The following is a 13,986-nucleotide window of genomic DNA, read 5'->3' as shown; positions in this document are numbered from 1 at the left end:
GGGTTTAAGAATTGCGTATGCTAACTTGATGTTCTCCTTCGAAGCTTCCATGGATTTTTAACAAATTTCCAGGAACTGATTTATTCCCAACTGGAGAGAACCAATGGAATGGTTTTCCTCCAAAAAGCTCGTTGGATGAATGCAGAGACTCTCTGCTAATTTAGAGAAAAACAGAAAATGTTCAAAAAGTAACTAATTCTTCAGATGATTCCCAAACTCCTAAAAAAACATCATCATGCTAGAAATTGAGATCGAAAAATGTGGAACGTATCTCAATCATTTAGATTTCTTTCCCTGTTTCTTCTTGATAACTTCATCAATGTACATGATACCCTTGCCTTTGTAAACTTCCGGAGGCTTACAACTGCGAACAGCAGCAGCAAACTGGTGCACCCTTTGCTTGTCAATCCCAGTGCAGCACACTATGTTTGGTTTGAAGCAGAACACACGTACTGCGGGAGGTACAGTAAGTTCTACCTCGTGGCTGTACCCCAATTTCAGAAACAGGAGGCGACCCTCCGATTCAGCTCTCGCTTTGAACCCCACGCCTACTATCTTCAGAAACCGAAAGAATTTGGCCTCCATTCTCACTCACTGCTATTACCTAAACAACTCACAGAAATTAATATAATAAAAAAGATATCTACATATTGTAAGAAGTAGATCATGATTATACATTCGTCCCAAGAATCACTTTAGAGGAATAATCAAATTTAAGCTGAAGAAAAAAAGGAATCGAAACTGTTGTCAGATAGTGGTATGGGACAATCTCAGCGTTCAACTTAACTTCTAGAATTTTTTATTTTTTATTTTTCCTAAGAAATTTTCTCTAACTTTGAAAACATGGGATTCTATCATAGCATCGTTGAGAAGAAAAACACGAAGAAGAAAGAGGGTAGTGCTAGGGTTAGGGTTAGATTTGGGTTACCTTTTTATTTGATCATTTGTTCATATCAGAAGGGCAAGATGGCAGTACAGAAACAAGAAGAAGAGGAATAAGAATGAGAAGAGTTGAACGAACCTGGATGGTGGCCGCCAGAGCCGATCCCAACTTGTCCTTCACCGCTTCTGTAGCAACTCACCGGTCACCACTACACTTCCATTTCCTCCCGAAACGACGCTAAGTGCAAATTGACTCGCTTTCCCACTGTTTGGCTGCAAGGTTATCTATTTCACACACCCATGATAAAAATATATTTTTCTAACATATAATTGTTTTATCATTTTTAATCAAATAACTCTTTTTCTCAACTTGGAAGTCATTTTTTTATATTTTAATTTATTTTAATAATTATATAATTTTTCTTTAAAAGTATTTAAAATTAAGTATTTTTCTAAAAATATTTAAAATTAAGTTTTTTTTTAATAAATTTAGTTGATTATACTTGAATCAAAATCAAACATTATAGTGTTATGCTTGAATCAAAATGGAATCAATCTTTTGATGATGAAAAAATTGAACAAACTTACTTAAGGTCGGTATAATTTCATTTAAATAATCAGATATAAATTAATTTAGGTTTTAAAGTTTAATTTGATTTTTGAAATTGACTTGAATTTGAAGTTCATATATATATATATATATATATTTAAATATTTTTTACTCAAAATATAATGAATGCATTTAAGAGTTAATTTGACCATTATTCAAGAACAATAAATTGCTGTAAAAAATCTAATATAAAAAAATTATCAAATATTTAATTTAAAAATCGTATAAAAGTTTTACCATGTTGGTTTAATTAAGAAAGAAAAACCGAAAATAAACCTGAAAAAATCATGTTTCAAAATTTACGTTTCTTTCAAACTAATTTTATTAAAAGTATTAATTTAATGATAAAAATAAAATGATTATTGATTTTGTGCAAAACCCTTTTGTAGTCGAGTTAGGAGAAATTCAAACTAAATAATGATGTGATGGACGATAAATGGAAACATTGTGACCTTTTTCAAAATTGGAAATGAAAATCAGTATTTATAAACCAATATAAATAAATCATTATACCACATCAACGTGATACAAACAATAGAGGTAACAATATTTACTCTGAACATATTTATCATCCAAATCCAGAGTTTGGAAGCATTACCAGAGTGATTTTGATGTGAAAAATACCCAATCAATGGGTTTCCCTCAATTTTGCTTTGCAAATAAATAAGCAGAAAGTTACAGCCAATACCTACTTCAAGCTGTGTAGTTCTGATTCTTTCTAAACGAAATATGGATGGATACTGCTTTCCAGGGAAGCACGTCCCAAATTCGATTTGAGAGTTCACCCCACTTGGCCCAAGTGAGGATGTCTTTACTGCTGCAACTGAGATAAGAAAACAAAGCATAACTTCTTATGAAAGCAACTCATGCATTATCACAACTTCATAATATGGTGCACCAGATTCACAGTGCTCCATGAATTGACTAGCATATTTTGAATCTTATGAGCTCCTTGGATGTGGGAGTCGTCAAAGAACATCATCAAAACTGTTTGTTTTTTATGAAGTTGATGATTGAATCAGTTGTGATCTAATTCAATGTAAACAAGAAACATGGGCTAGACAGAATTAACTTGCAGGTGTATGTAATGGCCAGTCTGCTGGTAATTTCAAAGCGATGGTTCAAAATTTTGAGTTCATAGACTCATCTCCAGTTGTTTTCTGGTTCAATCAAAATGATGGTGAAACGATTACAGCTGCTAGAGGGCTTCCTGGATGAGGGATTCTGTTAAAGCTTTCGGAAGTCCCATCACACAATCAGTGCTCCCAACCTGCAGCAGGACACCATAAAATTGATTCTGTTAAAAAAAATGGAGGGAAGCAAGAATGTCTAGCAAGTTTGTATGACATAACCAACTCATCTATCCAAATTGACTTCAGCCACACCTTCAATGGAGCAGTAAGAAACCATATCAATAAGGTGGTGTTTTTTTTTTACCTTAATTCTAAATAGAATTTAAAATTAAATAGTGTTAAGTATTAAATTATTTGTTTTTTTTAATATTTTATTTCTATTAAGTATTAAAAAGTAAAGAAACCAACATGTTACATTTAGTATTAAGAAGTAAAATATTTTAACCCTTTCTATTTGGTCAAAAAAAAAAGAAAAAGTAATAGGTTAATAAAAAGTAAAGAAGCAAATAATCTGAAATCTAAAAGCAAGTTGTTTTTAGCAAAAAGTAAAAAAAACACACAATACCTAAGGCAGTTTTTCAACAACGGCTAAGCTACATGATTCTTGGGACTAAAATATTGATGCATTAATGTTTTGGGAATGGCTCAAGTACTAATAGCTTAGGTTCAGTGCCTGGAACCAAATGCTATGTGTGTGCGCATGCGTTTGTTTGTGTGTGTGTGTGTGAAAGAGAGAGAGAGAGAGAGAGGTGCTTACCACAGATTCGACAAAAGGCAACGTTAGTGGATGTTCGAGCATTAAACCCCCAGCGACATTTAAAGAGATCCCCTCCTCAATCTGAACACAATTCACCATCATAAGCGTGACCCAGGGAATAATCAGCATGTAAAAGAAGGAGCTCAGCAGAAAAGTATAACAGAGAATATCCTTTAACAAACTTTTACCATGTTATCAATGACTTCGTCTGGAATGTCATAAAAATAAACCTGAAACAACGAATGTTAGTCTTGGAAATTTGACCATTAACCAATCAGCTCAGATAAAGCAATGTGAAGTCAAACCTTCAATAAGTTACCACTTGACATAATATTATAATATCTTAATAAGGCAATTTTCAGAGTGAAAGACCCAACTTCTCACCCTTATAAAGCATTGAAAATTCAGAACTGTTCTTTGATACACAGGACAAAACAGGTCAATGAAGCAAAATTCTGACTTTCCACTTCACACTTAAATAGTGGATTCCCTTGTAAGAATAAACATTTATTTGAGTAAAACAAATCTGGGGCCTACTAGAGTTCCTTTCCTTTTCTGTGAAATGTTAAGCAGTGTCATTTTGACAAAGAGGAGATGAGAAAATGGAAAATTGGTTAACCGGGTTCACGCATATAGTAAAACCTAATTGATAAATGTGTATATTCAATTGAGATTGAATTGATTGAGAAAACCTTATCGACCATGCATTATACTGTATTATTAACCATACACACATGAATTTGAATGTGGAAACCTATATTGGCTCCAAAGAGGAAAATCAAAAGAGAGATAACATGTACTTTCAACTTCTCCAATTTAAAATGATACATTTTTTTTATGCAATTGAAGCCCCATGGGCTTGAATTTGACTGATGGTCACTCTTAGAGCAGAGCACAAACTAGCTTTTAAGTATGAGAAAATTGCACCTCTGCTCTTTCCCATCCTCCTTTTCTGGTTCCCGTCTTAAGGTTGGTTACAAGTACAGATCCTACAACTCCTCCATGACTGCCAGAATAGCCTGAAATCCATGAGGATGTGACATTGAGTCCAACTAATTCTTGTAAATGGAAGAGATAACAGGGAAGTCATTAAGCAAACCTTTGACAAATTCGCGTGCTTCTTCCTCACTGGACGGCTTTTCTCTAATTGTTCCTTTATACTCCACCACCTCAAAATCAATTGGATGCAGCAGTCAGATATGCAAATAAATAATCCCCCAGTGAAGACCAAAGTGTTATAAAGGTTACATGAATAAATCTTTTCCCATCTCCACATGTAACTTGCTTAATTAACATCAAGCCACATGGATGCTATGTATATGTATATGAGGGAAACGACAGAAATGCCAACCTAACAAATGCCATGGGCCAGACAGATTTGTACATCAACAAAAAAAAAAAAACCTTCTACCTGACTGCTGTGTATGCTCATGAATTGGAAGAAATCATTAAATGAACTCCTCTGATAAGATCATCTAGTGTGATACAATCAATGGGGCAATGATATCCATCAACCTATATATTATTCCTGAAATATTTTCATTAATTATTTTACCATCAAATAAATGGGTATTAGAATGTAGAGTCATCTGACAACTCTAAATTCTTGGCCTGGTAGCACTCCTATGTGGGTTGAAGGTTTCGACTTCCTCCATTGTTGCCATGTGGAGAACGGGACAACCCATGAAACATCTTGCAAGTGATAACATGAATATTAGGTGGGTAAGTTACAAATAATTTAGGTACACATGACAAAGCATATCTAGGTTAGTATATATCCAAAGATGTGTCTTTCATGGGGCTACAACAACAAACCAGGATTAATGTTGTATGGCCAGAATTATGACTTTATGGGCAATATATTAACTATTTAGGTATATTTTTTCTAGGAGTGTCACCATAAATAAGAAGCACAATTTCATTGGTAATGCTTGATAGTCGCATCAAAGAAGTGGGGAGATTTTGCTCTCCTTCTTCCATCTTTCAAAGATTTGGAAACAAAAGCTCCAAGTACATAACATAAAACACATTTCTTTTATCGTTCTTGCAGTAATAGTAACACAAGTGACCAAAATGTCATTAAGTCCAATGTTGACATATAAATGCTAGTATCTTCTCGCTGAAAATCATAAATCATTGGTGGATAGATGGCCATAAATTTTATCAAAATGAAGTAACACAAACTCATAACAGAGGAATAACAGGAAGAAATTAAAGCTTACTGTGTCTGCTGTAATTAACAGTGTTGGAGGCAAATCCTCCGCTAAATAATCCTTAATTTGAAGCTTTGATAAGATGGCATCTGCCTGAGAAGAAATTTCCATTCATACAAAGTAAATCAAACCTCCTGTACATAACTCTACAGAACCCAAAATAAAAAATGTCAAAAAAAAAAAATCTGGGAAATGGTAAGGGGATACACTGGGGGTCCAGCTTAGAAGATATATGTAAATACAGCATTTCACCACTAAAGGAGACCTTGCTGAGTCATTGAAATTTGTGACATTTGTGACATCTGTAACGACAATAATCACACACCACTATAGAACCTGACAAATTATAAACCTAATTGATAACTTCTATCTCAAGGCTTTCCATCACAATAATTTTTTATTTCACTACCGACAATTACACAAATTACATTGCAAGTCCTAACAACACTACCCATCAAAACAAGCAGGCACGTTGAAACTCTAGAAAGACAAGAGCAACAGAAACCAAATATGAATTAGCTGTTAAGAGAAGTCATACCTTGGCCTCAGCAAGAGCCATGACTAACTCCTCCGGCGTTTCCTTCCTGATACCTTTCTCATCTATGTCTGCAGTCTAAATCAGAACATAAAAGAAAATATAATCCTCTAATCTGTGATATCACATCAAAGAGAGTAAGAGACTGATAAATGGTTGAGAGACAACGTACCACAATTGTGAATTCATATCCCATTTCCGCTAGAATCCGCCGACGAGCCACTGACGACGAGCCCAATATTATCTGTCATGAAAAATCACATTCCAAAACAGAAACCTCATTCAATTAGGGAAAAAAGAAAAATTGTTCCGATGTAACAACTTATCTTGTCTCACGAAAATTATTAGAACGAAAACACTTCTGATAAACTTCGATTTCGGAAGAATCTATTCCATTCGTGTCATTTCAAGCACAAAATATTAAAACCATTTCTTTCCAAAAGTATGGAAAAAGGTCACAAGAAAAGCTACACTTCGCATACAAATCATTAAAGAAAAGAAAGTTGTATCAAAAAGTGGTGAAAATGACTTCAGAAAGCAATCAAACAGAGTAGAGCAGTGGCGATACAACACTAAGCGCCCCAGAGTATGAACCAGACCTTGAATGAGGATCGCTTGGAAGCCATATCTCTTTCTTTCGGCGCTCCTCTTTCTCCGGTACACCTGTCCGATAAAGCTGCGTGCGCGTGTAAATAGTGGGTCCATTCGCCGAATTTGAAAACAGGACGCCAAATTTTGTATATTTGCCAGGAAGGACTTTATTGTTATCTACAAATACGCTTCCGTCTGAAAATTAATGTTCTTTAAATATGGAAATCATGAGGATGGCATCGTGTGGAATAAAGTGTGCTTTCTTTTCCTAAATAGATAAGATTTATCTCTGAAAAGTGATTCATTTTTCTTTGGTATTGTATTGTGTTCTAAAATCAATCCAGCACATTCACGCTTTATTCTTTTGATAAGGCAATTTGAAAGATTTTTCTATATATATGAAATGTAATTTTTTTACAAAAATATCTTTCATTAAATTTTTTACCCCAAACACTATTAAAAAAATTTGTAAGGAAAATTATGTTGAATTAAAATTATATTTATATGTGGACCCGTATTTTTCACATATACGTGTTTTATGTGAAAATTTAATTTTCTGAAAAAGTTATAACCATTATTTTTTTTTTCTATTTTTAGAACAAATGTAATTATCGTTGAAATCTAGGGAAATCCAACTCAAAATCAATCTAAAATAACTTTTAGACAAATTTTAGAGCCATTCTCCTAATTCTTTAACTTCAACTTTTATATATTCTGTTTTTTTTTTTCCTTACTCTTCCTTTTTTATCTTCAAATATCACATTTATTTCACCTTTTTAATTTCTTTTCTAAAAATAATTTAATATTTTATCATTTCTCTTTTTATTAAAATAATTAGAAAAAGAAAAGCACAATATATAGTAATATAGATATATTAATAGACTTTTTAAATTTTAATTTTTCTAATTTAATTTTAATTTTATATTTTATAATTGAATAATTTAAATTTTAAGTAAAAACAAATATTTTTATAATTTAAATTTATTTTTAGTTTTATTTTTATTTTCCTATTTTATTTTATTATTAATAATATAACATTTTAGTAGTGTTGTTGAAAGTCATTAATAAAACTTTTCTTAAAATTTAATATTATAATAACATTTTTAAAATGTAATTTTCGTATATTTGAAATAGAGCAATAATTGTTTTTTTAGATTTTTTGTATATATTTTAGAATTTTCATCCTATATATATTGTTGTTAAGAATTTGAGGCTAATCCAAACTATGGTAATCACCCTAGAGGGGGGTAAATAGGGTGATGGTCTCTTTTTCACAAATTTAAACTATGCAAAAATAAGAGACAATTATATGCAAGTATATAATAAACAAAATAAAGACAATTGCATATAATTTAAAAGAGTTAGGGAAGAGAGAGTGCAAACACGATAGTTTATAGTGGTTCAACACTTCCTTGCCTATGTCCACTCTCCTCAACCTCCTAACCGAGTGAGGGTTCCACTATCTTGAAGTTTCAACCAAGTTTCCAATCTCTTTACAATTGGATTATGGTTCCAATTCACCCTCTTGGACTTTTGGCTTCAAACACCCTTTACACTTCTTAAGAGTTATCCTACTCTTAAACAACCTCTCAAGTGATACCCCTCACTTGAGAAAATTTCTCTCAAAGAAATATAAAGATTGATCTCACAAAAATCCTAGTACTAGAACTTTAGGCTCAAAGATACAAGAAAAACTAGGATTGAATGGTGCACTAAAAATATGCAAGTTATGAAATAATGGTGCACTCAAAAACACTATTCCAAGGCTCAAATATATTCAAGAATGATTTGGGAAGGTTAAGCTTATGAAACAATGAAGATTGGAACCTTTTTATAGAAAAAAAAAGCCAAACTAGCCGTTGGGGGTTCGACAGGTTGAGTTAGGGGTCGACCGGTTGACTAGCCGTTAGGAAAGTGATCGTTGGGCCTCAACCGAACCTCAACTGGTTGAGGTTCAACCTTGACCGGGAAGAGAAGGCCACTGGGAGAGAGAGAAACTTTTGGCCTCCCTCAACCGGTCGACCGGTTGAGCCATTTTTTTGGCTTAACACTCAACCTTTTTCAACTTAAAATCTTTTAACACAAGTTTGAAAATCATTTAACACAAGGTTTTAGTTGAAAACATGAAATCATCCAATTCTTAAGATATTTAAAACAATAGTACTCTTGGATGATTTTGGTGCATAAATAAAGAATGAAATGTATGAAAGTCCTAGTGCACCAACAACCTTACAAAGAGATCTTAAAAAGCTTTGGTATTGAAAAACTCTTCTCTTTGAGGTGGTCTTCTTCTTCATGATTTCTCCTTGGCTTAATTTGTCTTTGTAATTACCACTTTGGAAATCGTCTTGCCTAATCACACTTAAAATATATTCATTAGTTCTAAACCTTACTTTGTTATCATCAAAATCAAGATTAATCAAACCTTGGTTTCACAATTGTTATTATATGAAATAAAAAATCAAATTGAAACCATTCAAAAAATAATTTTAATATTTTCATTTTAAATTGTATTTTGAAAAATAATTTAAAGTTATATATTGATATAAACTTTTCAAATCAAGATTTTATTTTTCATGTGTATTTATTTTTATCATTTTAAAAAATAAATTATAGAAAATTAGAAACCTAAAGAAAAAAAAAAGTAGAGTGCATTGTAGATGATACAACATAATAACACAATTTAAATTTATTTTATACAATATCCATATTCTTTGAATATTTTTGGCATTATGAAAAAACCAAATCCTTCAATTCAATTATAAATATTTGTTGGCCTTTGAGCTAAATTTTACATCTTTTGTGAAGATTACGCCCATTATCAGTTTTATCTCCCCCTAAATCATAATTATCTCTATTTAGAGACAATTATTATTTAGGGTTAATTAAAGTTGATAATGGATTTGACTATTGTAATTGTATTAACTATTGTTTAATAATGTAAAATAAAGGTTTAGTTAGACTTGTTTTTAATGATAACAAAACTAACTTGGATATGATGGTTATATATGAGTGCATTAGGTAATAAAAATTTCAAATGAGACTTTCAAGAAGATATTTTAAAAGAAAATTATGAAGCATAAATAAATAAACATTAAAATCAAAAGAAAAACACAATATGGGTGATACTAAAGAAAATCATCTCTAACTTGCACTAAATCTTGGACAACTTCTTGTAGTACTTACAAGGCAAGCTATGTATGGTTTCTAAAAAGAAGATTTGGTTGAGAAGCAAGGTGTGTTGCAGTTTCCCAAGAATTTGGTTCTTATATAGAGAGTTGTCGAGAGTAAACGCCTCAATCAAATGGTCAATAGATTGTATAGTTTTTGTATTCCAATGGTCATTTACACTTGGCACAATGGTTGGTTAGATGGTTGATTGAGTGGTCAATCGAAGCTTTTGGAAAATCTTCATAACGATCTGTTTGCTTCACATGCATATATGAAGGACATTTGATTTTCATTATTGTTTTTTCACAAACCTAGCATTGATTACTAATTATTATGAGAATGCTTTTGAGTGCACACTCGTTCAAAATCTTGTATTTTCGATCAATTCATTTCAATCCTCTCTGTTTCCCCCATTCCACATCACTTGCATGGATGAAGAGGTGATGTATGACATAAAAAAATAATAAAATAAATAAATAAATAAATAACAACAAAATCCTCTAGGAGTTAAACTGCATGGAACACATCTCTAAAAAAATCCCATTTCAACCTATCAAATGTTTTTTAAGATAAACTTTCACTGCAAACATTCTTCTTTTTTCTTTCTTTCTTTGCATAGAATGAATCACCTCTTGCAGAATAACTATGTTATTAATTATTTGGCGTCTAGGCACAAAGTTACACTGCGTGGGTGCAATGATAGTAGGTAGCAGAGTCTTCAACTGATCCACGATCACCTTAGTAATGGTTTTGCAGGAGACATTGCATAGGCTTATGGGTAAGACTTTTTAGATGGGAGACCTTTGGAATCAACTTGATCAAAGTAGGATTGATCCCCTGAGGTAAGCTTGTATCACGGAAAGCCCTCAATGCCATACAACACAAAGAAGGACCAACTACATCCCAAAATTGATAAAAAAAAAATTGAAATCCATTGTCTCCTCCCATAGAAAAAAACACATTATTTACATCCCTAAGAGTCACTAACTTCATCAAAGAAGCAATTTGCTCATTAGTAAGACGAAAAATAATTGACAAAGTTAACAGGCATACCTCGATTTTCCTCGTTTGCATAGAATTTAAAAAAAAATTGAACCACCATATTCTTCAACAGGTTTACATCCATGATCCAATTTCCATCATCCCCTTTTAAGCTTCTAATCCTTTTTTTTTTTTTCCTTCAAACTACAGTAGACGCGTGTAAAAATTTTGTTCCAATCCGAAAAGGTGCACCGAATTTCTTTCCACTAGGGCTCTTTGAATACCACCCAATCTTGTCAAAATTCTTTTTTTTTAAATGAATTTTCCTAAACACCTATTTATTATGTACTTTACCTTTTCAGTAAAACTTACAAGGGCCTCATTGAGAGGGAGACTATTCTCCCAACTATTCATAACAGAAAAAGGTCAAAATTCCAAATGCGTTAACCACACTACTTAAAACCTAAAAGGCCTTTTCAAAATCAAATCAAAATTGGAAGAGGAATACACCAAGTAAATCAATCAGTAACGAGGTATGATCCAAATAGATACTCAAGAGGTGTGAAATTGTCACTTCTAGAAACAAACTTCTCCAAGAGGCATTCACTAATGCCCTATCAAGTCGGATGCTAATCTTTCTTAAGCCATACCCTCTTGACCATGTAAATATAGATTCAGAAAAACCTAGATCAATAAGCTTGCAATCATCAATCTATCTAGCAAATCAAGCACACTTACGATACACATTATCGGAATCCCTACTTTTCTCCTAAGCCGACTTGTAGGCATTAAAATCTCCTACTACTAGCCATGGCCTATTATGTATCTTCATAAGTTGATAGAACACCTCGTATAAGCGCTCTCGTATTGTAGGGATTGGGCTAATATATACCACCGAGAAAATCCAATGCTCATCCTCAATATTTTCAATGAACAAGTTCACACACTAAGAGTCTTTAAAGAGAATTTTAACTTGAACACACTCAGTCATTCAAGCCTCCACTAAGCCCTTAAGTTTTCATTCGTGTTGAACTAGAGACCCAATCATAGTTTTTGTTTCGAAACTATAAATTTGTTTCAACAAGTTGCTTATATTTTTTTGAGAAAAAAAAAATTCTAAATATGAGGTATCACCTAAAAATTCTCAAGCATGTAGTTTCACTTAATAGATTTTTCAACAATGAAATATCTCATTGACTTGTTGATAATGAAACTCTCATTTGGTTATATTTGAGGAGAGTAAACATAGGCTGAGATTGAACTAAACCACTATAAAATTTGGACTTTGTATTTTCTATTAATTTTCTATTTACTTTAAGCAATTGTGTTATTTTAGGACTATACATAGGAATGAAGAGTAAAAAGGAACATTTCATTTATTTTCTTCTTCATTTTCATGTTCGAATAACTTAAATGATGATAGGAATTAAATCAAAATTGATTCCAATAAAAATGAAATTCCACTTATAAGTGGAATTTCAATTCATCTCAACTAGGAGGTATTTTGATTTTTAGTGTAAGTTATTTTTATAAATAATTTTTGAAAATTATAAAGCTAAAGACTTTTTTAGATAAGTTGTTTTTAAAAAATATATATATTTTTATTTTGTAAAAAACACAAACCGTAAATTCTATGTAAACTAAATTTAATTCACATCTCATTAAAAATAAAAATACATTTTTAATTGAAAATAAATTAAAAAATAAATAGTTTTTAATAAAATATTAACATTAATAATACAATAAAAGTATAAATTATATTTTTTTATAAATATTATAAAAATGTAGATATTAATATTAATTGATTTCTTTTGTTAAAAATAAATAATAATAATTTAAAATTAATCATTTCTAATATATTTTTATGATTTTATAAATATTATAAAAATATAAATATTAATCTGTCTATAGCTCTTATACTTCTGATGGAACACTTGATTATCTTATTAAAGGAAATGTGAGTTTTTTTTAATTAAAATAAAAAATCACTTTAAATCATATCTATGGATATTATTGACAATTTATTCCTTTTTTTACTTAACATTAAAATAAAAATAAAATATTCATTCTCATTCTCAATTCTCACATACCAAACACATCGTTATTATTATTATTTGTTATACCATTGTTTAAATTGTCCTTTGATTTATATCCGTATAATTTGTAAAAATAAACTAATTTATTAGGTGATCCATAGGACATTCATTAGACCATCAAAGTATCGAAGAGGAAGACTGAGAAAATAGAAAAAAAATTTAAAATTTCCTTACAATGTTAAAAGGTGTAAAAATATGAATTTTAAATGGGCAAAAAGGCATACGACTTCTAAATTATATTAATTTTGTATCTTTATCATATGTGGAGAGAATTATAGTAGATGCACCATATATAAACTAAAAATTAATATGGATAGCTATTTCGTCATCCATAAAAAAAAATAAAGAAAAAAAAATAGATTAAAAGTTTATAAATTATTTTTATTTCATATTTTAAAGTTATTTTACTTATTTTAACTCATCGATATAAAAATTTAAAAATTTTAAAATACATAAGTTTTTAACTAATTTTAATTATATTTGATTTTTCTTGATATTTTTTATAAGACAACCAAACATAAAAAAAATTATTTTTTCTTTGTTTTATTTTTTCTTTCATTGGTATTTTTCGAGAACGAAAAATAACTTAAAAAGTATCACATTATGATTTATGGAAAATTATGTGGTCAACTATAAATTTGTTTATAAATTTTTATTCAATGAAAAATGATTATGAAGTAGAATACCAATAAATTTAATTAAAAGATTTGTAATATCCACTTTATATTATAAATACATTTCTTAGTTATATAGTCTACTATTCTATTGGTTTTGATATAAAAGGAATGAAAGACATAAAACGAAATAAAATGTAAAAGGAAGGAATGGCAAAATAAAATAAAAGGTCCCACCGAGATTTGAACTCGGGTTACTGGATTCAGAGTCCAATGTCCTTACCACTAGACCATGGGACCATTCATGTTGCAGTTGGCCTGAAAAGTATAAATATATAATCTATAAAGAAAACTATGTATATATACACGTGTATATTTTAATTAATCATTTGTGTTTTGGACG

General features: G+C 30.8%; 2 protein-coding genes and 1 non-coding gene across 4 annotated transcripts; all 3 read right to left on the bottom strand.

Annotated features, from left to right (window-relative positions):
* Nucleotides 1-54: 54 nt before the first annotated feature.
* Nucleotides 55-1,155, bottom strand: LOC100247870 (large ribosomal subunit protein uL6m). Of its 2 annotated transcripts, none has more exons than XM_002267008.4 (2): nucleotides 1,022-1,155; nucleotides 55-604 (listed from the first exon to the last, which is right to left on the bottom strand). In XM_002267008.4, the coding sequence occupies exon 2, from the start codon at nucleotides 583-585 to the stop codon at nucleotides 277-279; it is 309 nt and encodes a 102-aa protein (XP_002267044.1). In that variant the 5' UTR covers nucleotides 586-604; nucleotides 1,022-1,155; the 3' UTR covers nucleotides 55-276. The 2 variants fall into 2 exon arrangements, with proteins under 2 accessions (XP_002267044.1, XP_010649147.1); XM_010650845.3 differs by having other exon boundaries at nucleotides 55-594.
* A 1,185-nt stretch (nucleotides 1,156-2,340) lies between these two features.
* On the bottom strand, nucleotides 2,341-6,903 carry LOC100242728 (uncharacterized). Its single transcript, XM_003631830.4, has 9 exons — nucleotides 6,730-6,903; nucleotides 6,303-6,374; nucleotides 6,134-6,208; nucleotides 5,605-5,688; nucleotides 4,482-4,551; nucleotides 4,310-4,401; nucleotides 3,571-3,612; nucleotides 3,383-3,463; nucleotides 2,341-2,762 (listed from the first exon to the last, which is right to left on the bottom strand). The coding sequence occupies exons 1-9, from the start codon at nucleotides 6,754-6,756 to the stop codon at nucleotides 2,691-2,693; spliced, it is 615 nt and encodes a 204-aa protein (XP_003631878.1). The 5' UTR covers nucleotides 6,757-6,903; the 3' UTR covers nucleotides 2,341-2,690.
* Nucleotides 6,904-13,811: 6,908 nt separating this feature from the next.
* Nucleotides 13,812-13,883, bottom strand: TRNAQ-CUG (transfer RNA glutamine (anticodon CUG)). Its single transcript has one exon. It is a non-coding gene; the product is annotated as a tRNA-Gln (tRNA).
* Nucleotides 13,884-13,986: the final 103 nt, after the last annotated feature.

Source organism: Vitis vinifera, chromosome 4, assembly GCF_030704535.1.
Source record: "Vitis vinifera cultivar Pinot Noir 40024 chromosome 4, ASM3070453v1".
NCBI classification, from domain to species: domain Eukaryota; kingdom Viridiplantae; phylum Streptophyta; class Magnoliopsida; order Vitales; family Vitaceae; genus Vitis; species Vitis vinifera.
The sequence above is the reverse complement of the archived record's forward strand: the minus strand, read 5'-3'. Positions and strand labels throughout refer to the sequence as shown.

What these genes read in the sequence shown, in the direction of transcription:
- LOC100247870 (XM_002267008.4), bottom strand. Translation starts at nt 585, where the DNA reads ATGGAGGCCAAATTCTTTCGGTTTCTGAAGATAGTAGGCGTGGGGTTC.
- LOC100242728 (XM_003631830.4), bottom strand. Translation starts at nt 6,756, where the DNA reads ATGGCTTCCAAGCGATCCTCATTCAAG. An exon ending in GAGGATGGGAAAGAGCAGAG is followed by an intron (nt 3,613 to 4,309) that starts GTGCAATTTTCT and finishes TCGTTGTTTCAG; the next exon opens with GTTTATTTTTATGACATTCC. An exon ending in TGCCTTTTGTCGAATCTGTG is followed by an intron (nt 2,763 to 3,382) that starts GTAAGCACCTCT and finishes GTCCTGCTGCAG; the next exon opens with GTTGGGAGCACTGATTGTGT.